This window comes from Taudactylus pleione, unplaced genomic scaffold, assembly GCF_031769625.1.
Source record: "Taudactylus pleione unplaced genomic scaffold, aTauple2 ptg000720l, whole genome shotgun sequence".
Classification (NCBI taxonomy): domain Eukaryota; kingdom Metazoa; phylum Chordata; class Amphibia; order Anura; family Myobatrachidae; genus Taudactylus; species Taudactylus pleione.
Window position 1 is genome coordinate 723,807 of NW_028285122.1, and position 27,251 is coordinate 751,057.

At 44.6% G+C, this 27,251-nt stretch overlaps 1 protein-coding gene across 1 annotated transcript in view; it reads right to left on the minus strand.

The window, feature by feature from the left end:
- LOC148477379 (uncharacterized) overlaps positions 1-27,251 on the minus strand; it is a 57,407-nt gene that overhangs the window by 22,985 nt on the left and 7,171 nt on the right. The window contains exon 2 of the mRNA XM_088456818.1: positions 21,239-21,522. Within this exon, the coding sequence (XP_088312944.1) occupies positions 21,239-21,506 (268 nt within the window). The 5' untranslated portion in view covers positions 21,507-21,522. The remainder of the gene's footprint in view (positions 1-21,238; positions 21,523-27,251) is intronic.

Below are 27,251 nucleotides of genomic sequence, written 5' to 3' on the forward strand. Positions count from 1 at the left end.
GGTAACAGGGGAAGGTGCTTGAAAATGGGGGAGTGGAGATCCGAACGCACGCGTGCCTAATTATGCGAACGGTGTTTTATGGGAGTGCATAATTAACAAAGTAGTGTCATGGCACACGTGACATGGGATGTTTTTACACTGACTTGATCGTAGTGCTTAAGAGAGGGTATGGTCAACCTTAAGCTCTATGACCAGCTCCGATGGTTCGCGATGCTCGCGATTAATCCTTATATCCCAGGAGATGACGTGTGTTGTGATCGAGAAGGGGGCGTGATTTAGTGTTACCGCTGTTTCTTACCCTCAGTCGTTCAGCTAACGATCTCATTTTAGGATTGCAACTTGTGATCACTTCATTTGCATATCCAGCCCCTTTCCCCTAAAACCGTGCGGCCGCAACGATCGACTCTGAATGAGGTCCTGTATGTACAGTCCCATAAAAGTGCAATGGAGTTTAAAATAGATACACAGAAAAGTAGTAGCTCAAATCAAGTTTTGGTCCATCACAAGTCCATGTAAGGAAGGGGTTAATCTAGACTAGAAGAAATCAAACAAAGAATTTCACCCAGCACATTATAATGGACCAGCAAATGAGACATACATTCTACATGATAATAGTAATGCAGGGATCTCAGTTTCATATAGCCTCCAGACACATCAAGGCGTCTCTGCTCTGATGGTCCTACAGTACATGATAATAGCTCCTATATTTGTACATTCATTTATGTATTTGTAAATTGAGGGCCAATATACCTGGATATAACCCAAAAGATCCTCCAAACCTAAAGCTGATGACACACAACCAACTGCATGTTCCAGCTTCCCACCGCACCGAGTAAAGACTGTATATACTCTTCTGGAAAACACCCCAGACACTAATCTCCACTCCCAGAGTATTGACCTGAGGGAATTTACCACCATAGTAAGTAGATAAGTAGATGAATAATGACATCAAAATAAAAATGTACACTGGTGCAAAGTGTAACGTCATGACACATGAACTTATCCAGTGCAAAAACCCCAACACACTTTAAAAACTGGTCTCACACTGTGAATCTAAGTGCCTATGGTGGCCAGTAAATAAAGAATATGGATGTGGAAACACTGATTACTATTCTCTGCACCCCCTTCACACTGCCTCCGCACATATTCAATGTTTCATGCCCAAGCTCCAAAAGTACCATCTGGATGTGGTGTACAAACTTGGTAAGGACCTCCATGTGCTGACACCTTATCATGTGCTCACCTCCTGGACTGAGATGTCCCTGATGCTGTTGATGACCTGTAAGTCATGGAGTTTGATGTGTTTTCCTCCAGGCCAATGGAGGAGCTCTGTGATGTAAGACTCAGGGATGACCTCTGCCAATGGTTATTTTGTGTTGTCCTGTAGGCTGCCATTCTTCCTCCAATGAACTGTGTTGTGACCTCAAGTCTTTCTCTGCCTTCCACCATGAATTAACAATCTGAGACGGCATCCTCCTGCATGTTCAGCATTTTGTGATACTTTCTGCCCTTCAAGGATTCTATGTGCAGCAGACCAACAAGGGTCACCTCAGGTGTGCCCATCAGGGGCAAATTGCAGGCTTAAGATGCCTTGTTTTGGCCCTCGATGGCTACAGACATTGAACGGATTTATCTGCCTGTGCCCCCAGCAATGCCCCCAGCAATGTTTGTGGGCTTATCATGCTGAGTAACTGGTCAGTCTCCATGAGGTTCCTGATATCCCTTAGTCCATCCTTGCTGCAGTTCTCTTTGAATGGAAGGGGAAATATCACCTTGTGTTAGTGGATTCTAATTCCAGTTGGATCAAGATAGATTATCTTCCCAAACTTACAAGTGTCACAATCATCAACAAAATGAAATTAATGACACTTTTCTGCACATCGCTACTGTCACAAAGTCCGGTTCCTAAGATAAACACAAATGTGACACACACCATGCAAACTACTTACTGACAAAGGCATGTAGATCATACGAGGTGAGTTCCACATTTTTAACAGTGAATGGGACATCTCACGTCACCAGCAGTCCCCAGTACCCACATTCCAATGGATCAGAAGAAAGGGCAGTACGTTCTGCAAAGCATCTGTTAGATAAATGTTATAGAGATTGTTCTGACGAGTTTATGGTGCTCCTCAATTTAAGAAATACTCCAAGAGAAGGACTTCCCTCTCTGCTCAACGCCTTCAGTCCAGGTGCACCTGCACCATCATTCCTATCATCAAGTTCAAACTGAGGGCCCCATTTACAAACGAAAGGAAATACCAACGGGAATTTTCGTTTAGTATCACTGTGATACAAACGAAAATTCCACTGGCATTTAGTAATACTTACCCCTCTGGCGAGGTCCCGCGAAGTCGAAGTCCTCAGCGAGGTCCTCAGCTGGGTTGCTGGCAGCCTAACGCTGCCAGCGACGGGCTCCAGTGTCATGCGCATGCGCGACGGTCCATCTGCACATGTGCATGACAGGGAGACCCAACAGTGCCTGGATGGCTTTGTTGAAGCCGGAAAGGTACCGCCGGGTCTCCATTGCCGGCAATGTGGCCCGCATCGCTCTCGCCATCTTTTAGATTGTGAGAGCGATGCTGTACACACAGCGGTAATCTAAGATTACCGCTGTTTACTAAATACAGCAAGATGGTATAACCCCTTTGTAAATGGGGCAGATTTGGGAATAGAGTAAGAATTAGCCAATAACTGTGCACCTTTGTAAAACCATGCTGTACTGCAGAACGGGAGACAGGGTCGGATTAACAATGGGGCAAGTGGAGCTACAGCTCCAGGCCCACCCACAAAAATAGGCCCACAGGATCCTCTGTAGTTTTGACATTGTCACCACTAACAGCCGCACTGCAAAGCCCATTTACCTCCGGCTTTGCTAGGCTTTGCCCATCCAGCCCCGGTCGTCCAGAAGCTCTGCAATGCTTGGATATCAGAAGCACCACCCAGGTGTCAAAAACACTGCCCGTTCAACCAGCTCTATGAAGCCCCGCCCATTTGTTACATCTGTCGAAGCCCCGCCCACCCGTGGCACTTAAGCCCCGCTCCCATATCATCTAAAGATCCCCGCACATTCTCTTCTCACAATCCCTCCCTCCTCAGCAACTCAGTTGGTGGGCACCTGGTTCCAGGCACTAAAAATTAGGGATGTGCAGGCTCGGATAGGTTTGAGTTTGCACATTGAGTTCGGATTTTTTCCTCCAAAAAAATGGAACTCAGAAAGAGGCTAAACGTCATCTTACATGGACGAACATCATCATTCCTGGACAAAAGTCCAGGAATGATGATGTTCATCCATGTAAGATGACGTTTAGCCTCTTTCTGAGTTCCGCTTTTTTGGAGGGAAAAATCCGAACTCAACATGCAAACTCGAACCTATCCGAGCCTGCACATCCCTACTAAAAATATATGAAAAGTGGAGCCACATAGAGCTGCCTTGAGAAGACCTGATGGATGGAAGCTGGCTGAGAAACACATGGGCACTTGGCAGCTATAACCATCTGTAAGGTAAAGTCTACAATAATCTAGCAAGTCAGTCACAGTGTAATGCATGGTGCTGCTCTTCTTTGTGTGTTATGACTAGGGGTGTGCACCGGCCACTTTTCGTGTTTTGGTTTTGGATCTGGATCTTTCTTCGTGTTTTGGATCTGGATTGGTTTTGCCAAAACCACCATTCGTTGTTTTGGGTTCTGGGTTTTGTGCTTTGGATCTGTATTTTTTTTAAAAAAAGCATAAAAACAGCTAAAATCACAGAATGTGTTGATTTTTCTGCTCCTATGCTATTATTAACCTCAAAAACCTTAATTTCCACTCATTTCCAGTCTATTCTGAACACCTCACACCACACAATAGTGTTTTTATGTCCAAAAGGTTGCACCGAGGTAGATGGATGACTATGCTAAGCGACACGAGTGAGCGGCACAAACACGTGGCCCATCTAGGAGTGACACTGCAGTGGCAGACAGGAAGGCAGTTTGAAAAACTAGGCCCCAAACAGTACATAATGCAAAGAAAAAAAAGAGGTGCAAGATGGAATTGTCCTTGGGCCCTCCCACCCTCCCTTATGTTGTATAAACAGGACATGCACACTTTAACAAACCAATCATTTGAGTGCCAGGGTCTGCCACACGACTGTGGCTGGAATTATTGGTTCGTTTGGGCCCCCACAAAACAAGCTGGCAATTAATCTGTCCCTGCACAAACTGGCTCTACGGAGGAAAGATGTCGTCCTCATCCTCCTAATTCACCGTTTCCTCACCCTCTTCAGTGTTGTGTACATCCTCATCCTCACAGAGTATTAATTTGTCCCCACTGGAATCCACCACCACAGGTCCCTCTGTACGTTCTGGAGGCTGGTCTCCCTGGAAGAGTTGATAATTCATTTTGATGAACATCATCTTCTCCACATTTTGTGGAAGCAACCTCCTATGCCTTTTGCTGACAAGGTTCCTGGCTGCACTAAACACTCTTTCGGAGTGCACACTGGAGGGGGGGCAACTCAGGTAAAATAGAGCCAGTTTGTACAGGGGCCTCCAAATTGCCTCTTTTTCCTGCCAGTACATGTAAGGACTGTCTGACATGCCTACTTGGATGCTGTCATCGATGTAATCCTTTAACAGACAGACGCACGCTTGTTGCTGCTGCTTTGAGGATGCAGGTGCGGCTACAACCCACACAATTCACAAAGACAGGAAAAAAAAGATTTTTTTATTTTTTGTGGAGCGCACTTTGAGGGTTAAACCACCCTTTAACAGACAGACGCACGCTTGTTGCTGCTGCTTTGAGGATGCAGGTGCGGCTACTGCACATACATTTCACACACAAACACAGAAAAATAGATTATTTTATTTTGGTTGGAGCACACTTTGGGGGTTACACCACCCTTTAACAGACAGACGCACGCTTGTCGCTGCTGCTTTGAGGATGCAGGTGCTGCTACAGCCCACACAATTCACAAAGACAGAAAAAAAGAAGAATTTTATTATTGTTTGTGGAGCGCACTTTGAGGGTAACACCACCCTTTAATAGACAGACGCACGCTTGTCACTGCTGCTTTGAGGACAGTATCATATGCAGTGACAGTATACTTGTCAGAAATTGTTGGCACGTCCTTCAGACCGGACCAGATGTCCAAACCGGCCCTTCACTTATTATTTTATTTTGGTTGGGCACACTTTGGGGGTTACACCACCCTTTAACAGACAGACGCATGCTTGACATTGCTGTTTTGAGGATGCAGGTGCGGCTACAGCCCACACATTTCACAAAGACAGAAAAAAAAGAAGAATTTTTTATTGTTTGTGGAGCGCACTTTGAGGGTTACACCACCCTTTAACAGACAGAGGCACGCTTGTCGGTTCTGCTTTAAGGATGCAGGTGCGGCTACAGCCCACACATTTCAAAAAGACAGAAAAAAAAAGAATTTTTTTATTGTTTGTGGAGCGCACTTTGAGGGTTACACCACCCTTTAACAGACAGATGCACGTTTGTCGCTGCTGCTTTAAGGATGCAGGTGCGGCTACAGTCCACCCATTTTACAAAGACAGAAAAAATAGAAAATTTTTTTTTTTGTTTGTGGAGCGCACTTTGAGGGTAACACCACCCTTTAATAGACAGATGAACGCTTGTCGCTGCTGCATTAAGAATGCAGGTGCAGCTACAGCCCACACATTTCTCAAAGACAGAAAAAAAGAAGATTTTTTTTATTGTTTGTGGAGCGCAATTTGAGGGTTACACCACCCTTTAACAGACAGACGCATGCTTGTCGCTGCTGCTTTAAGGATGCAGGTGCAGCTACAGCCCACACATTTCACAAAGACAGAAAAAAAAGAAGAATTTATTTTTTATTTGTAGAGCACACTTTGAGGGTTACACCATCCTTTAACAGACAGACGAACGCTTGTCGCTGCTGCATTAAGAATGCAGGTGCAGCTACAGCCCACACATTTCACAAAGACAGAAAAAAAGAAGATTTTTTTTATTGTTTGTGGAGCGCAATTTGAGGGTTACACCACCCTTTAACAGACAGACGCATGCTTGTCGCTGCTGCTTTGAGGATGCAGGTGCAGCTACAACCCACACAATTCACAAAGAGAAAAAAAATAAGAATTTTTTTTTTGTTTGTGGAGCACACTTTGAGGGTTACACCACCCTTTAACAGACAGACGCATGCTTGTCGCTGCTGCTTTAAGGATGCAGGTGCAGCTACAGCCCACACATTTCACAAAGACAGAAAAAAAAGAAGAATTTATTTTTTGTTTGTAGAGCACACTTTGAGGGTTACACCTTCCTTTAACAGACAGACGAACGCTTGTCGCTGCTTCATTAAGAATGCAGGTGCAGCTACAGCCCACACATTTCACAAAGACAGAAAAAAAGAAGATTTTTTTTATTGTTTGTGGAGCGCAATTTGAGGGTTACACCACCCTTTAACAGACAGATGCACGCTTGTCGCTGCTGCTTTGAGGATGCAGGTGTGGCTACAACCCACACAATTCACAAAGACAGAAAAAAGAAGAAGAATTTTTTTATTGTTTGTGGAGCGCACTCTGAGGGTTACACCACCCTTTAACAGACAGACGCACGCTTGTCGCTGCTGCTTTGAGGATGCAGTTGCGGCTACAGCCCACACAATTCACAAAGACAGCAAAAAAAGAAGAATTTTTTTATTATTTGTGGAGCGCACTTTGAGGGTTACACCACCCTTTAACAGACAGACGCATGCTTGTCGCTGCTGCTTTAAGGATGCAGGTGCGGCTACAGCCCACACATTTCACAAAGACAGATAAAAAAAGAAGAATTTTTTTATTGTTTGTGGAGCGCACTCTGAGGTTTACACCACCCTTTAACAGACAGATGCACACTTGATGCTGCTGCTTTGAGGATGCAGGTGCGGCTACAGCCCACACATTTCACAAAGACAGAAAAAAAAGAAGAATTTTATTATTGTTTGTGGAGCGCACTTTGAGGGTTACACCACCCTTTAACAGACAGACGCATGCTTGTCGCTGCTGCTTTAAGGATGCAGGTGCAGCTACAGCCCACACATTTCACAAAGACAGAAAAAAAAGAAGAATTTCTTTTTTGTTTGTAGAGCACACTTTGAGGGTTACACCATCCTTTAACAGACAGACGAACGCTTGTCGCTGCTGCATTAAGAATGCAGGTGCAGCTACAGCCCACACATTTCACAAAGACAGAAAAAAAGAAGATTTTTTTTATTGTTTGTGGAGCGCAATTTGAGGGTTACACCACCCTTTAACAGACAGACGCATGCTTGTCGCTGCTGCTTTGAGGATGCAGGTGCAGCTACAACCCACACAATTCACAAAGAGAAAAAAAAGAAGAATTTATTTTTTGTTTGTGGAGCACACTTTGAGGGATACACCATCCTTTAACAGACAGACGCACGCTTGTCGCTGCTGCTTTGACGATGCAGGTGTTGCTACAACCCACACAATTTACAAAGACAGAAAAAAAAGAAGAATTATTTTATTGTTTGTGGAGCGCAATTTGAGGGTTACACCACCCTTTAACAGACAGACGCAGGCTTGTCGCTGCTGCTTTGAGGATGCAGGTGTGGCTACAACCCACACAATTCACAAAGACAGAAAAAAGAAGAAGAATTTTTTTATTGTTTGTGGAGCGCACTCTGAGGGTTACACCACCCTTTAACAGACAGATGCACGCTTGTCGCTGCTGCTTTGAGGATGCAGTTGCGGCTACAGCCAACACAATTCACAAAGACAGCAAAAAAAGAAGAATTTTTTTATTATTTGTGGAGCGCACTTTGAGGGTTACACCACCCTTTAACAGACAGACGCATGCTTGTCGCTGCTGCTTTAAGGATGCAGGTGCGGCTACAGCCCACACATTTCACAAAGACAGATAAAAAAAGAAGAATTTTTTTATTGTTTGTGGAGCGCACTCTGAGGTTTACACCACCCTTTAACAGACAGACGCACGCTTGTCGCTGCTGCTTTGAGGATGCAGGTGCGGCTTCAGCCCACACAATTCACAAAGACAGCAAAAAAAGAAGAATTTTTTTATTATTTGTGGAGCGCACTTTGAGGGTTACACCACCCTTTAACAGACAGACGCATGCTTGTCGCTGCTGCTTTGAGGATTCAGGTTGAATCTAGACGGGATTTGGAACCGGGGACGCACATCTAGCACCAACATAGCTGTCAAGTCCTCAGTTATACGTTTTGCTTCAGGATGACTGCTGTCATACTTCATCCTCCTCGCTAGGGACTGTTGGAGGGTCACTTGTTTAGTAAAAGTAGTGGTGTTCCTACTTCCTCTCTGGGATGATGAACAACTCCCAGCAGCAGCAACAGCACTAAGAGGAAGTGGTTCTTGATCTTTCCCTATTTTAATTTTATCGGAGAATGTTTGGTCCTCCTTTTATGTTATATTGATATATACGTGTGGCTAAGGCGCACACAAACACAGAAAATATTTTTTTATTTTGTTTGGAGTGTACTTTGGGGGTTACAGCACCCTTTAACGGACAAGCCAGCCGGCCCTTTACTTATGGGACACAGGCGCACGCTTGGCTCTGCTCCTTTGTTGATGCACGTGCAGCTACAGTGCACACAATTCACAAACACAGAAAATATTTTTTTATTTTGTTTGGAGTGTACTTTGGGGGTTACAGCACCCTTTAACGGACAAGCCAGCCGGCCCTTTACTTATGGCACACAGGCGCACGCTTGGCGCTGCTCCTTTGTTGATGCACGTGCAGCCACAGTGCACACAATTCACAAACACAGAAAATAAGTGCACTTTGGGGGTTACAGCACCCTTTAACGGTCAAGCCAGATGGCCCTTTACTTATGACACAGGCGCACGCTTGGCACTACTTTGTTGATGCACGTGCGGCATCTGTGCACACAATTCACAAACACAGAAAAAATATATATTTTTTTGCACTTGGGGGGAGCACCCCTGATGGACAGAGCACCCCCTGGACAACACTATAGCACCCCTTTAGGACTGGGATACTGCACAGGACTTTGGAGTGGACACAGCCCCTATGGACAACTGACTGCACAACACAGTCCAGCCAGCCCCTATGGACTTTGGAGGAGTGGACACAGCCCCTATGGACAACAGCAGCACAGCACAGCACAGCACAATACTACACTGCACTACACTACACTACACAGCCCAGCCAGCCCTAACTCCCACCCTCCCTCTTCACTGTCCACAGCCGAGTGAGAAAATGGCACCGACGCGGGTACCTTATATAGGATCCAAAACCCACGAGACCCGGAAGGCGGGATGATGACGTTTTGCCTCGATTTCAGATCCGAGTCAGGCGGGAAAAGTCGAGCCTGACTAGGATCGGCACCGGATCGGGTGGGCTCGGGGGGTTCAAATTTCAGAAATCCGAACCCGCTCACCCCTATTTATGACTTTCCCCTGGGGCAGTCTGTCTGTCTGTCTGTCTGTCTGTCTGTCTATCTTTCTCATATCTATCTCTCTAATATCTATCGATCTATCTTTTTCATATCTATCTATCTTTCTCATATCTATCTATCTATCTATCTATCTATCTATCTATCTATCTATCTATCTATCTCATATCTATCTATCTCATATCTATCTATCTATCTGTCTATCTATCTCATATATATCTATCTATCTATCTATCTATCAATCTATCTATCTAGCTAGCTAGCTAGCTAGCTAGCTAGCTAGCTATCTCATATCTATCTATCTCATATCTATCTGTCTATCTATCTCATATCTATCTATCTATCTATCTATCTATCTATCTATCTATCTATCTATCTATCTCATATCTATCTATCTATCTATCTATCTATCTATCTATCAATATATGCTCATATATTATTCCTGAGTGCTGCAACTTTGATGTTTGTAAAGATTTATTTTGGGGGCACCGTCAGACGGTATAATTTTGTACGGGAGTGCCAGACCTGCTGCAGTGTGTTTATATGGGATGTAATACCGGTGCCAAAATCCCGGCACCAATATCCCGACCGTCGGCATCCCAAAGGTAAGTATTGGGGTTCAGGGGGAGGGTAGCATTAGCTAGTGGGGTTAGGCACTAGAGGGAGGGTTAGGCACCAGAGAGGGAGGGTTAGGATTAGGTTGCGGGGAGGGGGTGTTAGGTTTATGGGGAGGTTAGGTTAGGCACTAGGGGAGGGTAGGCACCGGGGAGGGAGGGTTAGGGTAGGGGTTAGAAAAGTACTCACCACAGCGACCTATGGGTGTCGGTATTCAGGCTGTCGGGATGACGCTGTCAGTATTATGATCAGCGGCATCCCGACAGCTGGGATATCATACCCAACCTGTGTGTATATATACACACGCATATATATTTCCTATCCCCCTCTGTCCCACCCCATCTCTATTCCCACTGCCTCCTCTCCTCTTCTGCCATTCCTGCTCCAACATACAGGACTGGGGTTCTAGACCAAGCAGAGCTCAGGCCGAGATTTTCCTTTGGCGCTACCCCATTCATACACCATCTGCCACCAAGGCCCTAAGCTAAGTACAAACGAGATGATATTTTGGATGATTTGTCATTTTGGGATGAATCAGAATGACAAATTGTCCACATCATCCCGTGTGTATTCACTATTGCGCGCTCCTGCGCATCTTTCGTCGCATGTTCAGATCTGCCTGCAGTGCAGGACAATCTGGATATCTGGTGGCCGACACCATGGTTCTGGATACTGCAGGGGAACAATATACAGCAGATCGTACAGTGTGTTACGAACTGCATGATTTATATCGGGCCATCGCTGAGTACACACATTGTCTAGGGTACTCCTTCTAAAATCCTGGGGATGCTTAATATTTGCAGTGGCACATTATAGGCTCTTCAGAAATTTCAGCTCCAGGCCTATGTAAACCTTAATCTGGCACTGACAGGAGATGTAACATGTGCAGGGAGACATAGGTGTGGGAGGGGTGTGTCCAAACTGACATCTAGATTGCAGTGTAAAATTAAAGCCTTTGTGGGCTACATGCAAAAGAAGCCAGTATGCAAAAATAATGTATGTGTTTGCTCCCCCTGCATTGCATTATGGTTTGTCCAGGTGCACAGTTACTTGCTCTATCTTACTCTATTCCCAAATCTGAATCAGGCCCTTACACCACAAACTGAGAACAATACGTAGATGCTCTACAGAATTCCAGGTTATGCTCAAAGCAACTCATTACAAAACTTCCCATCCCTTAAGACTGTTGTACTCTGGACAGACCGTGCTCATCCAGATCTCTGACGGGTTGGACAGGGCTCTGTCGGGACTGTGCAGGAATCTTCTAATAGGCCCAATAGCTATGTAATGCTATCTGACAATTCTAGATGAGTCCTCATCCAACAGTGTTCTAGGAGCGTCACATAGCCCCTGTTGCTGGACCAGGCTTCTTGTCACTTATCCGTGGCAAGCATCTTTATTTCAAAATGTGCATCTTATTCACACCACTAAAAACTATAAGTAGCAACAAAAACCACATTGCTAGCAGGGTCGGGCTAGCCCACAGGGGTACAGGGGAATCTCCTGTGGGCCCTTCATGCCCCTTTCCGACATTGATCACTAGTGTACACTGAGCACTGGGCTAGTGGCACTTGTACATCTGTATGACTCAGAGATATACAGTAATGAATGTTCAGCGGCTGTTTATAAATATGCTAATGCTGTAGCTGCCTCAAAGTGTATTCAGACGTTCACTGGCGGCTTCGCAGATCCAAACAAACGTGTCCAAACCTAAAGCAATGGTCACAGACTATCCGATATCGGCCATCTGAGTAGCACCTATGGTCACATACAATGGCGCCTTAACTGAGCCATCAGAACCACTGTATTTGCATATGGACTCACAGATTCAGGATACAACATTCCCCGAAAACATCTGGGACACCCCTGCATTTCCCCCCCGCACTCCACATAACGTCCCCAAACGACCCCTGAATGTTAATCACTTTGCAAAGAAACCCTCACTGCGACCAGCATTGCTAAAGCATCTTGACAAGTCTGCAGTGCAGCCGTGATGGATGCACAGTCCACCGATAATCACTCAATTGCGTAATATCGGTATTGTATACACATCTGAATAAGGCCATTGGTGCACAAAATAATGATTAGCCCCAATTCAACTAATGAAATGTTCAAACATTACCTGTAATCATTAGAGATGAGCAGGTCTGTACCCACCCGAACATTGCAATTCCGAGTCGGATCCAAGTCCGGCTTGAGAGTTCCCGTCTGACTTGGATCCAAAAACAAGGCAAAACATCATCATCCCTCTGTTGGATTTGCGTGGGTTTGGGATTCTACAGTATAAAGGTCCCGGTGATCGGCACCATATTCACTCTGGCTGTGGAGAGTGTACAGAACAGACTTGTTCTGTTCTTATCTGCTGTTCAAGGGTGCAGCATTGTCGGGCTGGGGCTGTAGTACGTAAAGTGGGGGTGCTGCTCTGTCACTGTTGTCCTATCAATCAAGGGACTAGGGAAGCAGTACATAAAGGGGTGCTGTGTTGTCCAGGGGTGCACTTCCCCAGTGCAAGAAAGATAAAAGTTAAAATGAATAATTATCATTCCAAAAAAAATAAATGTTTTTTTTGTGTGTGCTAGCTATGCTATAATTGTTTGCTGACACTGCCAGCCAGACTGTAGTTTATCATCCACCTATTTTTGATTCTACAGGTGGTCCATCTGCACTCCGGAGGGGTGCTTTGTTGTACATACAGGGGTGCTGTGTTTTTCATCAAGGGGCTGCTACCTCATCCAGGGGTGCTCTTCCCCAGTGTAAAAAAATAACAGTTAAAAAAAAATTTGCATTCCACAAAATATAAAAAAATATCTTTTTTTTCAGTTTTTTTTCTGTGTGTGCTAGGTACGTTATTATTGTTTGGTGACACTGTTGGCCAGACCACAGTTTATCATCCATGTATTGTGACACTATAAGCATAGCGCAGTGTGTTAATCTTATACATAAAAAATCTTGTGACACTGTAAGTGATAGCACAGTGTTTTACTCATAAAAAATATACAGTGACACTGTAAGTGGTAGCGCAGTATGTTTTTATTTTCTTATTCATAAAAAAATATTGTGACACTGTAGATCATTGATACCGCAGTGTAATATTTAAAATTGGTACAAATTGACGTGTGTGCTGTACCCCACTTCATTCGTGTTTGTTGATATGGAGAATGACCAGTTGAGAGGAAAGCAGGAACCACATACTAGTGCTGGAGCTGCTGCCAGTGGCAACAGTCATGATGATACTAGTCCATCTCCATCATCTACTAAAGCCAATGCCCAAGGGCATACAGGGCTTAGGTGAGGGCTTCTAACATCAAGAACCAATCTTTTACAGTGGCAAAGAAAAAAACATAAAAAGGAAACTTAGCTGCAGAAAGACATAAAATTGGCAATAGGACTTTCACCACACAAAGTGGCAGGGAAAGGCTAATATTTATGACTGGTGGCTCTGTCTCGTATGATGATGTAAGCACAAGTGAACATGCTGACGTAGAAATTGAGGATGCTTCTGTGGAAGTGCACCAGGATGAGCAGGATATTTGTGTAGCTGATGCTAAAAAGGATGTTGATGATGAGGATGTTGATGATGAGGATGTTGTTGATGATGATTTTATTGATGAGGATATTTTTTGTGTAAATTAGGCACCAGTGGAAGAAACAGTTGTTGACCATGATAAGGAAAACTCTTGTTATGATATCACATGATGAGATCGCAGGATTGCTGACTAGGAGAAGACTGGATCGTGATGTGGCAGTCCTTCCACAACTGGCTAACTGGAGTGAGGCTGCAGGTAATAGTACTAAAACAGTTGTAATAGACAGTGTACAATAGCAGCAACAGATGATGGGTCTCAGGAATGTATAGGGACTATCGTGCAGCTAGGACACCAGATAAGGAGTGGCTGGACAATAATAACTAGCTGCTAAGCAGGAGAGACCAGGACTGTGGTATTGCAGGATTATAGACTAGACTAGACAAGATAGAACTGGCAAAGTACAGACAAGACAAGACAGGCAAGATATGGATAAGTACTGGACCAACAAGAAACAGTCAATTTACAATGATAAGGCAAGAACACTGGCAGTTCAAGGTGCGGCTAGCAGGCATAGGTGCGGCTAGTGAGCCAAAATGGTTGCAGACTATGATGTGGCCTAGTAGCTAGAGACAAGACTTGAATAAAGTGGCCTTGAGGGCTGTGTGCGACTGTAACAACTAAGATGTGGCCACTGAGCCAGCAAAGTACAGATAGAGTTCAATGCAGCCTTGCGGGCCATTATGTGGCTTAAACAGCCAGGATGCGGCTACTAAGCCATGATGATACAGAGTATGATGCAGCCTTGTGGGCCGTGATGTGGCTTAGATAGCCAGGATGCGGCTACTTAGCCATGATGGTACAGATAAAGTACAACCTGGCTTTTCAGGTCCTATGTGCGGCTTAGACAGCCGGGTTGTGGCTACTGAGCCATGATGGTACAAACAGAGTTTGATGCAGCCGTACAGGCCGAGGTGCAGGAACCAGATGGCAGACAGGAGCACTGAGGTGTGGCAGGAAGACAAGCTGGAGGCAGCACGGTGGAGAACTATGGATGGATTAGCTAGAATTAAACAGACATAGCTTGATGCGGCCTTGCAGGCAGATGTGTAGGAACCAGATGGCAGACAGGTGCACTCAGACATGGCAGGACCACAAACTGGAAGCAGTTAGGTGGATAATAATGCAGGTAGAAGAGCTGGAACAAAACAGACCAGGCTTGATAGGCTGCGGTCTGAACCTGCAGTATCCACAGGGCTGGATACTGACAGGTTCAGAATATAACTCTGTAGAACTAGGAAGACCAGCTAGGACTCAGACTTCTGAGGACAGACCAACTAACATAGCATGTCAGACAGTATAACCGGCATTGAGTGAAGGGCTGCCTGTAACTTAAGGAATACAGAGTCCAATCAAAACCATTTCCTGCAGAGAGCCTTTCCTAATCACAGGTTAGTGTGCACCTGAGATGCATACAGACAGATGTTGATTAGTGAGCTCTTGAGACAAACACGCAGACAGACAGGAATGACAGGCTATGAGCTAAACACAGACAAGACAGGTATCCCGTTGCCTGCAACAGCCAGAACATGGATCAGGATAAGATACAGCGTCCTAGTGATTACTATAGCTTAAACCTGCCACCAAGATGATCCACTGTTTCGGACCCTGACAACCCCTTTGTCATGCCTGGATACAAGACAAAAAAAGCCACTTCTTATTTGTGGAATTATTTCTACCCAAATCCTGACAACAATTGTCAAGCCATCTGTAACCTTTACAAAGCCAGAGTAAGTAGAGGTAGAAACCTTAACAATCTAGCAACCTCCTCCCTGTGCAGCTTATCCATCCAAAAAGTTTTTTCAAAATTCATAAAATTTGGCTTAAAAAGTACCAATAAGCAGTCCAGCGTCAGCCAGCTCTCTTCTCTCTGCTAGATCCAAGCACCTGTCATCACCACCACCAACACCTTCATCAACAATATCAATCATTATGCAAGTGGTTTGTTTGGGCCCCCACAAAACAAACTACCAATTGGCAGCTGACATTGCTGGCAATGATTTCTACATGCACAAACTGGCTTTACAGAGGCAAGATGTTGCCATCATCATCATCCGATTCCTCACCCTTATCAGTGTGTACATCATCATCATATAATTTACATTTTTCCCTGCTGGAATCCACCATTACAGGTGCTTTTTAATTTTTGGATGTAATTGGCATAGAATTTGTAGTTCATTTTGATGGACATCATCTTTTCCACATTTTGAGGAAGTAGCCTCCTACGCCGATCGCTGACAATGTTCCTGGATGTGCTGAAAACTCTTTCTGAGTTCACAGAGGATGGTGAGAAGCACAAGTAAAGCAAAGCCAGTTTGTGCAAGGGCCTCCAAATTGCTTTTTGTCCTGCCAGTAGTCAAACGGACTGTCTGATATGCCTATTTGGACACTATTATTAAAAAATTTAAATTAGTCCATAACCATTCTTTGAATGGTGACCATGTCAGATGGAGTCATGGCAGAGGTCTCATTAATTGTAGCCAATTCTTTTAGACCTGACCAGATGTCAAAACTTGGTTGTGTTGACTCATCTCCATCACCAGTGGGTCTTTTGGGGAAGTTTTTTTTTCTCATCAGATGCAGTTGCTGGAGAACTGAAGGAGAAGCCATAGCTGCATCATGTGCCACTTGAGCTGAAAATTTGCTTATCAACAGCTCTTTGGATCTCTTTAGATCTGTGTCCATTGGGAAGAAAGACACAATGTATGACTTAATAATAGGATCCAGCATGGTCACCAAAATGTATTGATCCGATTGTAAGATCCTAACAACCCTTGGTTCTTGGTGAAGCAAAATACAGGACTTGATCTAAAAGTCTGATGCACGTAGCGGAATCGCTTTGTTTCAGCTCCTCCTTCAGTTTATCAAGCTGCTTTTCCAACAGTCTAATGAGGAAAATTACCTGAATCAACATGGCAGTGTCTGAAATCAGGACAGGACCTGATTCAGGTTGGTTCACAAAACTGAATTTGCATGCACCCGCGTGCTGTGAAAATATGCTAATGAATACAATCGTACAGCAACTGCAGCTCTATACCAAGACGCCCACCACTGTATAAAACCACCCACTTCCCATGTCATGCATCCGTAAATCAGCAAAAACATTGGTAACATCGAATAACATTGGAACCATCCGCACAGTTGTGGTTGATCTGACTCTACCACAGAAACTGCTAAACTTCCCGTCACCATCTAGACCTCTGCCAGCATATTCTATCATAGGGGCTTAATTATGCATGCCCCTGTAACGTCGTTTAAATGACCCATGCACACCTGCATTTCTCTAACCTCCCCCATCACCACCCTGAAATGGTCACTTCCTGTCAATCACTGTGTGAAGACTGAGTGCTCACTCTGTTCAATAATGCATGTGCAGAATGCAAACATTAGTTGGCTTCATGCGAACGCAGCCTTGCAAACCAATCTGAATCAGGCCTTCACTTCATAGGTCACTACTTCGAATGGTTTCAGCACATTGCACAACATGGGAATTATTTTCCACTGATCTTGAGTAAGGTACATTCCCTCTAATCTTTCTATGTCATAGTATGCTGTGTAGCTTGGATAACTTTTTGCTGTTCATCCATCTGCTGAAGCATATAAAGGGTGGAGTTCCACCTTGTAACTACCTCTTGATTCAGCTGGTGACAGGGCAAATTCAACATTTCCTGCAGGTGCTACAATCTTCTACATGCGCCTGCTGAATGGCGAAAATGTCCAGAAATTTTTCGGGCCACAGAGAGCATCTCCTGCATGGCCTTGACATTTAAAAAAAATTGCACCACAAAGTTTATTGCGTGAGCAAAACATGGGACAGATTGGAATTCACCCAGTTGTAATGCTCTCACAATATTGGTGGCATTTCCAGAAATCACAAATCCTGAGGAGAGTCCAAGAGCAATAAGCCATTTTGCAATGACTTTCCTGAGTTTTTCTAAAAGGTTTTCAGAGTATCCTGTCTCTGAATGAGCTGCTGTTTCTTAGATGCTGCTGCTGCTATTGTTGGTGATGCAGAAGGCAATACACTCACCCAGTGGGCTGTTAAAGTCATGTAATCTTGCGTTTGCTCTGTGGTGAAGTGGAGAGTGGGTACAACAGCATTTTGCAAGCTTCTATTTAAGTTTTTTTAACGTCCCTGTAAAGGTTGGGAATTGCTTTTCTAACGAAGTGGAATCTAGATGGGATTTGGTAGCGAGGACACAGGACCTCTATTGTATTATTGGCGGATATTGGATGGACATCTAATACCAGCAAAGATGTTATGGCATCAGTGATCCACTGTGCAATTGGGTGACTGATGTCTTACTTGCTTCCCCTTGCAAAGGATTGTTTACCAGTCAATAGTTTTTTAAAATACTACTAGTAGTCATCCTGGTCCCATTCTGGGATGAAAATCCATTCCCTGCAGCAGCAGCATCAGGCATAGTGCTCAAGGATTCTTCTTGGGGGTTGGGTATGAAATACCAACTGTTGGGATGCCGCTGGTCAGAATACCAACAGCAGCATCCCAACAGCCAGAATCCCGACACCCATGGGGAAGACTGGTAAGTGTTTTCCTAACCCCTACCCTATCCCCTACTTTAACTTTCCTTCCCCAATGCCTAAACCTAACCTCTCCCCAGTGCCTAAGCCTAACCTCCCCCTCCCAACATCCTAATCTTAACCCTCCCTCCCTGGTGCCTAATCCTAGCTCTCCCCCTAGTGCCTAACTATAACCCTGCACCCTAACCTCCCCTAATACCCCGATACTTACCTTCAGGATGCAGGCAGTCAGGATTCTGGTGCCAGGTTCCCGACCTGTTGGGATTTTGGTGCCGGTATTCAGACCATTGGCATTCCATACGCTGGGTTGCCAACTACATCCCCTTTTTGGGCAAAGACTGATGTGAATGATCTAAATATTTTTTTGTAAATGGCTCACCTCCTCCCCTCCTACCTCATAAATTTGCTTCAGAATCAAAATATTAACTTAAAATGTACTAATAATCAAATCTCCATTTACCTGCCATCAACTACATACATATTCCAACTCCCTCAGGCCTCTTGAATAATAAAAAACATTTGTTTCATTATGTGCCATGTTGGAAGTTCAACTGCCACAGCTGCTGCAATCTTTGACATGTGGTTGCTGAATGCCAAAAATGTCTAGAATTGTTTATGGTCACAGACAGCATCTCCTGCATGCCCCTTTAATTTCTCTAAAATATTCTGAACCACTAAGTTGATTTTGTGGGCAAGACATAGGACATATTGTTTGCCCATGCTCTCCCCTCCTCCCTCCTAAATTTACTTAACAATAAAAAAAAAAAAAAAATTTACTACCAATGAACCCTTTCTGTCCCTGCCTTCATCTACATACATACTCCATCTTCCTCAGGCCTTTTGATTAATGAAAACATATGTTTCGCTATGTTCCATTTTGGACGTTGAACTGCCACATGTTTGTGTCGCCTGCTGCTGCCACTTATCTGAGTCAGCCAGCTAGCTTGGTGCAAATTTTGGTCTTCAACCAGATGAAAACAATATTGTAAGCTGTGAGGTGCTTAGAATTGACTGGAAACGAGGGGAAATTAATGTTATTGAGGTTAACAATACTGTAGGAACAAAAAAAAGCCAAATTATGTGATTTTAGCAGTTTTATCAATTTTTGAAAAAAATATACAGATTATTATTATTATTATTATTATTATTATTATTATTATTATTATCATTTATTTATATGGCGCCACAAGTGTTCCGCAGCGCCTTACAAAGTACATAGACAAAAAAGTAACCATTGACTTACAATACAATACAATACAGGACATGGATAAACATTGCTATATTAGTGACATTAACGCCTGCATAAGCAGCCAAGTGTTAGTTGCCCTAGTGGCTGGTAAGAGATAAATTAAATTACAGTAGGGAGAAGCACAAGAGGGTAGAGGGCCCTGCTCGAAAAAGCTTACATTCTTTAAGGGAGGGGAAGACAAACAGGAGTGACACAGAATGGGGTGGGCCGGGAGAAAGGAAGATGTAGCAGCAAGTTAGGATGAGAGCTGGAAGGCTTTAATGAAGTAGTGGGTCTTAAGAGCTCGTTTGAAAGATGGTAGAGAGGTGCAGAGTCTGATAGGGAGAGGGAGGGAGTTCCAAAGGTGAGGAGCAGCACGGGCAAAGTCTTGGAGGCGGGAGTGGGAGGAAGTAATCAATTGGCATGAAAGGCGGCATGTATTAAGTGAATGAAGAGGGTGGACAGAAGAGTGAAGGGAGATGAGATCAGAGATGTAAATGGGAGAGGAATGGGTGAGGGCTTTGTAAGTGAGTGTAAGAGCCTTGAATTGGGTTCTGAAAGGGAATGGGAGCCAGTGGAGGGCTTGCAAAAGAGGGGAGGCTGATGTAGAGCGTTTGGAGAGGAAGATGAGCCGAGCAGCAGCATTGAGCACAGACTGGAGAGGAGAGAGATGGGATTTGGGGAGCCCAGCTAGGAGAAGGTTACAGTAGTCCAGTCTGGACATGACCAGTGAATGTACAAGGGTTTTGGTAGCATCCTGGGTGAGAAAGGGTCTGATCTTGGAAATTTTCTTGAGATGGAAATGACAGGACTGTGAGAGGTTCTGAATGTGTGGTTTAAAGGAGAGGGAAGAGTCCAGGATGACTCCAAGACAACGCACTTTGGGGCTAGATGAGATAGTAATGCCATCTATTAATAAAGAAATAGTGGGACATGATGTTATGTGGGAGGGTGGGAAGACTATCAGCTCAGTCTTAGACATATTAAGTTTGAGAAATCGCTGGGACATCCAGGAAGAGATAGCAGAGAGACAGTTGGAGATACGAGTCAGTAGAGAGGGGGAAAGATCAGGTGAGGAAAGGTAGATCTGAGTATCATCAGCATAGAGATGATAATGGAGGTCAAAAGAGCTGATGAGTTTACCTAGAGAAGACGTATAGAGAGAGAATAGGAGAGGTCCAAGAACAGAACCTTGGGGAACACCTACTGTAAGAGGCTGTGGGGGGGAGGAGTTGCCATGAGAGGAAACAGAGAAGGAATGGTCAGAGAGGTAGGAGGACAGCCAGGAGAGAGCAGTGTCACGTAGACCAAGGGAGTGAAGTATATGCAGCAGTAGAGGGTGGTCCACAGTGTCAAAAGCAGCAGAGAGATCAAGGAGAATGAGCAGTGAGTAGTGGCCCTTGGATTTGGCAGCAAGGAGGTCATTGCTGACTTTTGTGAGGGCAGTTTCAGATAAAAAACAAAACACACAAGGGCGATTTGGCAAAGCCAAATCCAGATCCAAAACACAAAGGAGATACAGATCCAAAACCAAAACACGGGGGTTGGCGCACATCCCTAGTAATTAGACTACTAAAACTGATATTCACCACTATATTAAATAAGCCCCTATGCATTAAAAATTAATCATTACTGGAATACAAAACTAGACTATAACGGACTTTTATAATGTGGAATATTCACTAGTAATTATTTTACATTAACTAAGAGTCTTAACAACAGGGTAATTATTTGTCTGGGAATGGTAACTGTGTATGTGAGGAGGGGTCTTCCTTTTAGTGTGGGCTATTATCATAAAAAAAAACTGACAAATAATAAATAGTAATGATTTCTGTATGTGTTTCCCTCACCCAGAGCATCATGTAACAGCTTCAACTCGTCATCATACAGAGAGTCGGTGACATCGGTGATGTTCAGTCTCCCTCTGTGAAGTGTGTGGTACAGAATGGCAAATGTACATTGTTTGATTTCATGGTTGAGGTGAGCGTAACTTCCGGAGATACTGACAGGATGGACGTCTGTAACTGCTGAGGAGCTGAGGAGGAAGTTGATCAGCCATTTGTACACATTCTGGTCCTCCAGTGAGAAGATCCCAACCACTGATTTCTTCCGACACATCTTCAGTCTGCTCCTCCTATAAGATGGATACAGAGCATTACTCACATGTATTACAAATAAATCAGATTACAAATTACCCAACTCCGAATCACACCCACTGTCATCAACTGTATACTTTCCCAATCCCCTTTCAAAGATTATTGTATTTATCTCTTTTTTTAGCACTTTCTTATTGTCTTATTGCTTACAGGATATGAATACACAGAGTATAGATAATAACCACTTAGAGTCTGCAGAACACAATCACATGGAGAAGTGACCCATTGGATAGAGGCTGATACATTGTATGCAAACAAATCATAGGTCTTTATATCTCCTCACAGGGGGCCTGATTCAGACTGTATCTGTGCACAGAGGTACTGCAAATATATATTAATGGCACAGCTGCAGGGATTTGTACGGAGACGTTTCTTTAATGCGTTGCTTGTATGGACAGAAGCAACATCGGTCACACCATCGCCCTATGGCTGCTCACAATGTCATTTGGATGCTGGGGCCAGTAAAGCTGCAAATGAAGACACAGTCGCTGGCTGCAACGCACCCAAGCATCGCACACCCCATGTTTGACAAGTCCCCCCCCGTTACTTACCAGAAGCACACACTGCCAATCCCTGCATCCAAATCCTCTCTCCGACTGCCATCGGTAATGAATCGTCATGTGTGCGCAGTGTGACTGATACGCATGAACAGGACAATAAAAGATCGCTCCACTGCACATACACCAGCATTGTGGCCACCTCCGAATCAGGCCAATGCTGGCAGAAAGTGACCACAGTCACCATAAGAGTGTGATAATATATGTAACGTGTGTGGCTCTATATTCACTAGAAGTCGGCTTGTTCCCAGTATATGCACATGCACAAATCTCTCATCAGTGTTAGGGCAGAGAGAGATCCAGCATATACCAGTAAATATAATATAAAATTCTATGAAAAACTATTAGGTTGATTAGGAGCAACCACTATTTTGTATTGCTGCTCCGAGAGGCATGGATGGGACCAGCATTGGGAGGATGTGCTGGTTTCTGTAGTGCTATACCTCCAGTACAATATGATGGTATTAGATGCTGGAAGCACCTGCGCTTGTGTATGGGACGTCCGTGAGCATTAAGTGTCCTCACTTGCAGAGAGCACACCAGTCCCCAGTGTACACAATCAGCTGCAGCGTGTCTCCCTGTGTAAGCCGGCTTTGATGTCTGGTTGGCAGGAGTGTGAGACCTCCACTGGCACCTAGTATGACCACCTGCAGGATGCACATCGACCTTCAATGTAGCCGGTCAGCTGTGCCCAAGCGTGTCTCTCTGTGCGAGCATGCTTTGATGTCTGGAGGGCCAGTAGCGCATGCAGGGGGGGGGTTCTGAGTACATAGAAAACCCCTCTGATGGGCTGTACAGTGATGCTGCTGCCACGATCGGATCACTCAGACAGAGAGCTCTGCTTAGATCAGTAGCCTCAGCAGTGGTGAATACTCAACTGCACTGAGCTCTGCAGTGGCTTCAGCGGGGACCCGCAGAGTGCAGATGATCCTGACTGCAAGTACAAAGCAGTTGGTGTTAGGATCAGCAGCTGCAGGTCCCCCTGTCAGTGTCAGTCACTGTGATTACTTACTAGCGGCAGCTGTAGAGTTTGGACCCCCTTCTCGGAGTAGAGGAAATCAGAGCTTCTCTGCCTGACCTGTCCAATGATCATATACTTCTTGCCCTGTGTCTGCAGACTAGGAGGATGGAAGTCTCCTCTCCCCATCCCTCCCTGAGTAAGTCCCTGCCTTTCCTGCTCTGCATGGTATGTCCTCCCCAGCAAACAGTGTCATCTTCCTGTCCCCACCACGAGTCCCTGCCCCCTCCTGCTCTTCCTGGTATGTCCTGTCCCCTTCCAGTCCCCACCCCTTCCAGCTCTGCAAGGATTGTTCTTCTCCCTTGCGGACAGCTTCCGGTGTGTGAGGGAAGACAGACAGACAGAGCTTACTACAGTACTGCAAATAAGGGTAAGTACCAAAGGATGGCAATGTATTCATTCTTTGCAGGGGGTAGGAGGAGTAAATTATAAGGGGGGTGCAATTATATTATTTGGTAAGGGAGGTAGGTCATACATGCCTACTCTCCTGGAACTCGTGGGAAGTTCCCAATTTTTTGGGTAATCCCCCACACTCCCCCAGAAGGATAGTTATTTCTCCCTTATTTCTGACCACTTCCTAGTAAAGTGAGCAGAATGGGGAGCATTTCCGCGGTGATTGTGGGTCTCCATATATGGGGGCAGGGCTTAATGATGCAATTCTTCATTAGTTGCGCCATTTGGCCCCACTCCCTATTTCAATTCAAGCCAATTGCGACAATTTACCATGAGGATCCGGGCTTGATGACGTGAATCATCAGGCCTCGCCCCCAGTCACCACCCTCCTGTTTCTCCTACCCGGCCTTCTCCCGGAAGAGAAAAAAAGTAGGCAAGTATGAGGTAGGATGGGGGATGTAGTAATGTATTGTGGAGGGTTCATACGGCAATATTTTTTGGGGGGTTAGGTGGGTTGTGGGTTGTAGTACTGTATCAGAGTTTGTGCAGTAGTATATTGTGATCGGTGGGGCATATTAATATTACAGGTTGTATACTATGTTCTATTGGGATATATCGAATGTATATGGCAATTATATACTGTATGTATACACACAGTATATATATATATATATATATATATATAAAAATATATATATGGGTGGATAGTGCTGTCATGTGAGAGATCATCTATATCTGGAAACCCGCCCTTACAAATCCTGCATTTGCCCTTGGGGTGGGTATTTCCACAGACTAACTGCCGTCACTGCTGGTCTCTGGGTGTCAGGGTCCACAAGTACTGAAGGGATTACCAGCAATATGTAGCAACTGTGTATGTATATGTGTGTCTATATACATATATACTGTACATACTAAAAACTGGTTTTGATTAGAGATGAGCGAGAACCGGACCCACCCGTACTTTGGGATCCGGGGTGAGAAATGTGTCTGGTTCAGGTTTTCCTGCCAGACTCGGATTTCAAAATGAGGCAAAATGTCATCCTCCCGCTGTCGGATTCTTGCTGGGCTTTGGATCCTATAAAGGTCCCCGCTCTCACCGCCATTTTCATTCCAGTTGTGGGGAGTGAAGACTATGCTAGGGAGGGGCTGTTGTCCATAGCGGCTGTGCTGTTGCTGTGCATAGGGGCTGGCTGCTATTGTCACAGGGACTGGCTGCTATTGTCACAGGGGCAGTGTTATTGTCTATAGGAGTTGTGCTGCAGACAGAAGAAGAGGGGGCTTCAGTGGCTCCTGTGTCACTGCAGTACATAAAGGGGTGCTGCTGTGTTGTCCAGGGGGTGCTCTGTCCATGAGGGGTGCTCTTCACCTCCAGTGTGAATAAAATAAAAATAAAAAAGTGGTTTTTTTGTGTCTGTGTGCGCTTTAGCCGCACCCAACAACATAGCTGCCGCCAGGCGTTAATCAAGGAGCTGCTGCCTTGTCAGAGGTGCACTTATTAATATTTTTCTTTTTTTTCATTTGGGGGGAGTGCACCCCTGAACAAGGCTGCAGCCCATTGATTAATGATACAGGTTGCACGCTTGGCACAGCTACGTTGTTGATAAGTGCGAGTAATGCGCACCCACATACAGAAAAAAAAAACACTTTTATTAATTTTTTTTTTACACTGGCGTGGTGAGCACCCCTGAAAGAGGCAGCAGCCCCTTGATAAATGACACAGGCAGCACCCCTGCGCAGCTACATTGCTGATAAGTGTGAATAACGTGCACAAACACACATAGAAAAGAAAACACTCATTAATATTTTTTTTTTGCACTTGTGGTGTTTTCATTTCTGTGTGTGTGTGTGCATTAGCCACACTTATAAGCAATGTAGCTGTGCCAGGGGTGTCATTTATCAATGGGCTGCTGCCTCTTTCAGGGGTGCTCTTCCCCAGTTTTAAAAATAGTTTTTTTTTGTGCGGTTGTGTGTGTTAGCTGCACTATAATTGCTTGGTGACACTGCTGTAAGACCGCAGTGAGTATGGAGGACAGTCACATGACAGGAGAGCAGGAACCACAAACAGTACTAGTCTTGTAGCTGCGAGCAGCAGTCATGATGACGATGCAAGGCCGTCAACGTCATCTATGAAGGCCGATGCCCCAGGGCTTATGTCAGGCCATGTAAAATCAACTTTTATCCTGTTAAAGAAAAAAAAATCTAAAGCTAAGTCAGCTTTAGAGAAACAAAAAATTGGCAATATGCCATTTACTACACAAAGTGGCAAAGAAAGGATAAGGCCTTTGCCTTTATTTATGACTAGTGTTTCTAGTTGTGATGATTTAAGCCTTTCTGCTTGTAGTAGACATATAAAAAAAAAAAAAATTGTTAAGACACTGGAACCAACTGTGTGCTCTGAAAAATCACAAATCCTCGAGGAGAGAGCAAGTTTGTCCGCGGTTGCCATGTGTGAGCCTGATTTTTCAAATAGTGTACTTAAGAGGATCCTCCTTCCAACATTTGTGTGCCCTCTGTAAATGTGGGGAAGGGCAGTGAACATATTACTGACATAGAAATTGAGGATGCATCTGTGGAATTGCACCAGGAGGATGAGGATGATATTTCTGTAGTAATTGGCACTGCCGCTAATAAGGATGATGAGGAAGTTGCTGATGAGGATGTTGATGCTAATAAAGATGTTGTTTGTGCAAATCAGGCAACAGTTGCTGCCCATGATATGAAAATCCCATTGTCATGCCAGGGCAAAAGACAAAAGAATCCACCTCTCATGTGTGGAATTATTTCCACCCAAATCCGGACAAAAACTGTCAAGACATCTGTACCCTTTGCAAAGCAAGAGTGAGTAAAGGTAAGGACCTTAACTGCATTGGAACCTCCTCCAAAAAGTGTTTGCAAAATGTAGACAGTTTGGCTAACAAAAATGAAAAAATGAGCAGTACAGTGTCCTCCTCTCTGTTACATCCAAGCATGTGCGATCTCCACCACCAATACTTGCATCATCAACATTCTCAATCTTTAATGGAAGTAGTCCTGCATCCAATTTCTGAAGAAGAATGACTTACTCTTTTCCTATCCGTGATTCCTTAGAAGGATCCTTGAGTGCTACGCCTGTTGCTGCTGCTGCTGCTGCTGCTGTTGCTGTGAGTGGATCTTCATCCCAGAAGGGGATCAGGAGGAAGACTACTTGTAGCACTTTAACAAAACAATTGACTGTCAAACAATCCTTTGCAAGGGGGAGCAGTTATGACAGCAGTCACCCAGTTGCATAGAAGATTACTAATGCCATAACAGCTATGCTGGTTTTATATGTGCGTCCATTATCCGCCATTAATGCAGTGGGTTTTAGACAGTAAATTGAGGTCCTGTCTCCCCGCTACCAGATCCATTCTAGATTCCACTTCACTAGAACAGCAATTCCCAGCCTGTACAAGGACATTTAAAAAACATTAATAATGTCCTCCGAAATGCCATTGTACCCAATGTCCACTTGCCCATTGATATGTGGACAAGTGGGACATGGCAGACTAAGGATTACATGACCATGACAGCCCACTGGATAGGTGTATTGCCTACAACAGCAACAGCAGCATCTACCAAATGGCAGCTTATTCAGAGGCAGGCTACTCTGTGCATCAGCAGTTTCACTAAGAGGCATACCTCGGAATACCTCTTAAGAAAGTTCAATGATATCATTGCAAAATGTCTTACCTTGCTTGCACTCTCCTTGGGATTTGTGATT